This window comes from Lissotriton vulgaris, chromosome 1_2 (genome assembly GCF_964263255.1).
Source record: "Lissotriton vulgaris chromosome 1_2, aLisVul1.2, whole genome shotgun sequence".
NCBI lineage: Eukaryota > Metazoa > Chordata > Amphibia > Caudata > Salamandridae > Lissotriton > Lissotriton vulgaris.
In genome coordinates this window covers 128,246,002-128,252,001 of record NC_141686.1, presented here as the reverse complement: position 1 = coordinate 128,252,001, position 6,000 = coordinate 128,246,002, and the positions used below count along the sequence as shown (strand labels likewise).

The window sequence follows — 6,000 nt, the reverse complement described above, 5'->3', positions numbered from 1 at the left end:
CCTAAGTTCTTAAGAAAGATTGAATAAAACTCAACCATACCAAAAAACAAAATCACCCGTCACTGTCTTTGGGGCAGTTGTATCCAAAACTAGATTAGCATTTGGCCGAATTCCCTTGCCTCTGATGATGTGACCTGCAAACATATTTGACCTTCTTTTCCCTGAACTGGAATTTCTGTAAAACCTATTGGATTTTGTGTTGCGTTATCCATTAGTTATAAAGCGCACGTTATCCGGTGTTTCCCATGCTACGGAAGAAAATAATGTGGATTTACAGATAAAACTACATGAATTTAGCATGAGTAGTTAAAAAGGAAAGTAGTCAGTGCCTCAATTCGACGAAGCAAAGTTGAACTGGTAGCTAGTTCCACTCCCTTGCAATAGCCTCCAAGACTGCGATGCCACCAAACTTTGCTGTTTTTGGAATATCCCATAACACCTGACAGGTGGATTGCAGAGCTTGCTGGGGATGTTGAAGATGGAATTTAGAGGCTACAAAATGGGTTGCATTTCAATGTATAGTAGTCAAACGGCAATTATCGACGCTTAAAAATATATATTTTTTTTAATGTCATGGAAGGCGTTTTCAGATGGGTGAATAATGGCTATGAGATATGGGCCACTCATGAATCATGTTACCGTGTTTTGCACCATTTGCAGCTCTCTCATGAGTTATCTGTGAGGCCCAGGTGACAAGGGTTGGCGTAAACAATATGGAATGCCACCAAGGCCAAGACTACTGGAATGTGGAGATTGGAATCAATGTAGGGCAGAGCCTTCTTTTGGAGTTTTACCATAACATTGTATCTCCTTAACCCCTTCCATGCGGCCGCGATTCCCCTGGTGTGCTGTAAACAGCACGAACAGGGGCGGGCCGTGACGAACCACAGCCGTCATCAGCACACGAGCACCGTAGTGCATGACGGCTGGGGTTTCGTCATCAGCATGGAAGGGGTTAATATACCCTTGTTTACATCACAATACAGTAGACAAGCCCAGCATTTGGTTTGTAGCTGCTATGTATGGGGCTCTCATCGTGCAAAATACATGTTATCTGCTGTATGGACGTTGCTCATTAAACCACTATTATCACAGATCCACCTCACATGTTTGTTGCCGTCCTTTCAGGAATACTACAAAGGATAAAGATAGATCTTTGTCTTTGTTTACCACCTGACCTCAAAAGGAGCTGTGTTTTACTTAAGCTGTGCTAGTGTGTTCATGGGCCGAGACCTGCCTTACACCAAAAGAAGATTCGAGGTGCTTGTCCCTGAAGGATCAGCTACCTCATCTCTTCTCGTGGGGCTCCTCCATACATCTCCCTGTGCTACTGACTTCACCTTATCCTGCTACCACAACTCTCTGGACACCAGCCCGAATGACTGATCTGTACCTGATTTCGCTATGGGGCTCTGCTCACCAACAGAGTAAGGACCTAGTTTATATGTCGTAACGGCGTTCCCTCCCCACTAACAAAGTGGTTCGCCCGCCCGATTTAAATGCGTTCGAACCATACGTTTAATCACGGCAGAGATTACTCCGTCTCCACTGTGATTAAAACCCCTCCGACAGCCCTGTGGAGTAAGGGCCTTCGGAGGCAGACCTCTAATTCCGCCCAACTGACTTAGATGAGCAGAATTAGAGGTCAGTTTTCACTGCTGGTCACCGCCAAGAAATCACTGGCAGTAAGGGCCAATGAAACCTGCTAAATTCTCTGCTAACCATGGGCAAGGCCTCCCATAGCTAGGGAAGCTTATTCTTTTTTTATTTTCAAAAAAGAAAATCCAGCCTCAGGATTTTCATTTTGAAAAAAAAAAAAGAAAGCAGTTTGGTAAAAGGCTCCATCATATTGACAGAGCCCTGATTCTAACTGCAAAAAGCATTGACAGGAACTGCCATGATGGCCTGCCAATGCTCTAGAAATTACCATCAGCTTGGCTGTCATTTCTAAATTAGGCAAGCTGTATCTCTGTCAGGGTAATGGAGTAATTTGCACCATCGTTCTGGCGGAGAAATGGGCCACCCTCCTAAATATAAATCAGACCCTAAATCCTGTACTTTCATTTAATATATGTGAGGCTGCACAACTGCTCTGAGATTTTACAAATGATATATAATTAGGATTGGTAAAATAGCTCAATGGGTTGGGGCACACCTTTCATTTCATCAAGGCAATCTAAGGCTTTAGTAACAAGGACAGTGATTCCCAAGAGGTGAACACTGATAATAATAAAAACATTGTGGAAAAAACACATTTGGCTGATTTATCCCAAAGGAGTGAATATTTGTATATATGATCAATATTTAATTACGTATAGTGTGCTCTGGATTTGTGTTAAACCTTTCATTCTTCTGAGATAAATAAAAAGAGTGCCATTGAGCTGCACATGTGAAACATCTGTAATTTACAAAAATACAAACAAGCCACAGTACCACAGCATCAATCATTATGTAGAAATGCAGTTACTAACATGCATAATTTTTGTATCACCTCATCAACATAGAGACCAAATGTAGTATGGTGTTACACCGTTATTTACATGTAAACAGCAATGCTGTGCCTTTCCTCCTTGTATAATTTTTATGAACCTTTTGAGCAATTTTTAAAGAAAAACACAGACAACAAATTGCAGGAATTAGGTTAAATTAAGAAAAAGTTGTATTTCTTTTTTAGGACCTATGTGCAGGTTTTTTGACTTGTGTGGGTGGTACATAATCTCTCATTTGCTGGAGACCATTGCAGAGGTATCAGTATTACATGACTATTACAGAAACGTGAGGTTGCTGAGTCTAGTGGTTCAGTGAACTAATGGACTCAATAGACAACTGTGCCTCACCTTATGGCTAGAGGTTCAGATCTAATCAAGGGAATAGGAGTAAATTAACTCTGTAGAAGGACATATTAAAACACAAAAGGTACATGAAAGTAAGCCACGGTCATTCAGATGAGATATTCCTCAAACCTTTTAAAATAAGTTTCCTCTGCTGCTCTGTCTCTTATGTCATTTGGTTCCATTGAATCAACATAATCGTCAGAATATGGGGACTAAGTCTAAACACACCATCCAAATGTGTTTCCCCAATTCCTAGCTACTTCACAGTGCCCCATCCGAGCCCCTAACCATAACGGCGTACTAGATGGTATCTGCAATCTCAGAACATGACCATTCTAATTCCCCAAGGAAATCATGGAAACAGATCTACCATTTCCTTGTTACTTTAGCATACCCAGAGGGAGACACAAGAAATGTATGAATTGGTTTTTCAAACATTTATTGAAGCAATTGTATTCTTGTGTAAAAAAAAACATGAGCTGCGCTCATTAGCAGGAGGAAACAAAGCATTCTTACCAGCATTACAGGAATGGTGAAGAAGATAAACAGTACAACCATTATGACAGTATTGTGTGATTATATGAATATATGATAATGCATATACTTATAGCTAATACTACCGAAAGCATAGGGAGTATCCTCTGCCAGATCTCTTAGGACAACCCCACTCCCCGTGCCTGTGTGTGATGTATCAGGAAGCCCATCTGGTATAGAACAGGCTGCTGTCCTTTGCAGGATAGAAATTGGAGTCAGCAGGGCGGCATCTCAATCACAGGCAAAATGTTTCAGAATAATCCATAGAAGTGCTCCTCTGCTGAATGTGGCTGAGAGGTGGTTTATATAATAAAAGTACTGTTCCAATCATACTGTCAGAAGTGCAGTACTAATGGGATTGTTTGTCCTGCGACTCAGAGCTGTCTCCAACCGAACATCCAAAAACGAGGGCATCATGCTCTATGTTCCTAGCCTTGAACGGAGTATATTAGGCACCTTGATAATATTCTTCATAAGAAAGAAATTTACTGCATGCAGACTGATTTCTAAGTATGCTATCATGTGCATGGATGTAGAAAGTCACCATTTAGAAAAAGATGTCAAGTTTAAATGTGTCACTAAAATGGCGATTTTTACTCTGGCTCTGTTGAACCTTACAACACATTCCAGGTCTCTCTTCCTTTACATTGTTTATCATCCTACCACCTCTTCCATGTCTGCAGAGTGATCACTGTAGCCACTGGGCATAGGTTGTGGGTGGAGGTAGGGTGGGCACATAGCAGTCTTTGTATCCTCCCAAAAGAACCTTGCCCAAAACCAGAGCATTGCTCACTTGGTGTAGTGTTCTAGTATTTGGGAGTGTCAGTTAGTCCTGAGCCCAGCACACACCCTGAGGCTGGACACAGCCTCAGGTATAAATAAAAGGATGTGCTGCCACTTGGGCCCGAGACCCAGCAGTCCACCAGTGTACATACACCGTTATTTTTTTTCTGTTCCTGGCTCCAACCACTCCCTGCATCTGAGGGCCGTGCATACTACATTGGTGAACAGGATAAAAGTTCCTCAGTACGTGCCATCAATGCACTGCCATCCTCCCTGTATGGGCACGTACCCTGACAACCACACCACAGCATTTCGTCAACTACGTGTAGGTGGAGACAGCTGGGCTGGGCTGAGCTGAGCTGCCCACGGTGAACACTGAAGCTGGCCAGACTGCTGTCAACTTTGAGCCAGTGCAGTGCACTGTGTCTGAGCCGTTTCCGCCACTGTTTGATGAGCCAACGAAATCGCCGGACACTGGAGTACAGGTATCACGAGGCCTGGTGTATGGTACTTTTGCTGAGGCCAAGCAACACCATCTCCAGCGCATATTAGAGCCATACAGCGATGCTTCCATAAGTACATCCTCAGTATCATCCTTCCTGACGCACACAAGATGCTGTCCAGCATCAGACACTTGCGTGTCGTGGGCTGCCACCTGCCAAATGATGGCCCTGAGACCTCACAAGTTAGTACGCCATGTCTGATGACCAACAGAGAGAGGGCCCTGGAGCACCCACTACCAACACTAGTTCTGAGCTCCGTGCACCACCACACGTCGTGGGAGTGCCTGTCCCCATGGCAGCCCAGTCCATGCTCCCTTTCAGCGGGCTAGCAAACCCTTCAAAGACAGCGTCCTGTTGGATGAAGTGGCTCAGCATACTCACAAACTACTTTTGTGCCCTCAGAGAGACCACTCGGAACTGAACTTATCTCTCCTCCTTCGCTATACCAGGGAGAAGGTGTTCAAATTGTTTGAGAACCTTTCCAATACAGGGGGTGAAGATCCCTATAATGCAGCTGTTGCTGCACTCGATGCGCACTTTGACCCCAGGATTAACCCTGGCTTTGGGAGGCTCAAGCTGCACCAGGCCAGACAGCAGGAAAACAAAACTATTGATCATTCCTACGCGTGAATATGCAAGAGGGCTCTCACCTGCAGTTAGGACAACCCCCAAAAGGGACATGGCTGCAACTCCAGTGTGCTTCATCGTCTCCTCGTACAAGAACCAAGCATGAAGTTGGAAGATATTCTCACGATAGTGGGATCACATTAACTGTCTCACAGCCCTGTTGTGAGCGCAAGGAAGAGCCCTTGGCTCAAATCCGCACCCCCAGCCGGCTGTGCCAAGGAGTCAAGGTGAAGCAAGAATTGATGAAACAAGTCCACAAAACATGACCAGGTCCTCAGGCCACAAGACCTTATGTCAGTAGACCGCCTGTCGCGTGACCTCACCTGACGTCCAAGAGCCCAGCCAACGGAAGTCCTGCTCTAGGTGCGGCAAGAACAACCACTATGCATGAGTCTGCGAGGCGGGGAGAGAAGCAGACGCGGAACACAGGAGAGGTTTCTTCTGGAGTCCCGTCAGGATGATTGACGCAAGTGACTAGAGAACATGGAGGCAGAGAGAGAGACGACATATCTCTCTTTGTATATGCCACTCTTCACCTCTCCCTCGGTAGCATCTTCTCTGAATTTCAATATCTCCCACCGTGACCCTCACTCTTTCCTTCACATCTCTCTCTCTCTCTCTCTCTCTCGTATGTTCTATGCCTTCTCTTCGTACATAACACTACCTCTTTTTCCATGTATTGCCCTCAATTTCTCTCTCCCACTACAGGGCGGCACAAT

The 6,000-nt window shown here is 44.7% G+C and overlaps 1 protein-coding gene across 1 annotated transcript in view; it reads right to left on the bottom strand.

Moving 5' to 3' along the window:
* Nucleotides 1-361: 361 nt before the first annotated feature.
* The window catches only part of CREB3L2 (cAMP responsive element binding protein 3 like 2), a 193,675-nt gene continuing 188,036 nt past the window's right edge, over nt 362-6,000 (bottom strand). Inside the window, exon 7 of the mRNA XM_086952474.1 lies at nt 362-463. Within this exon, the coding sequence (XP_086808600.1) occupies nt 362-463 (102 nt within the window). The remainder of the gene's footprint in view (nt 464-6,000) is intronic.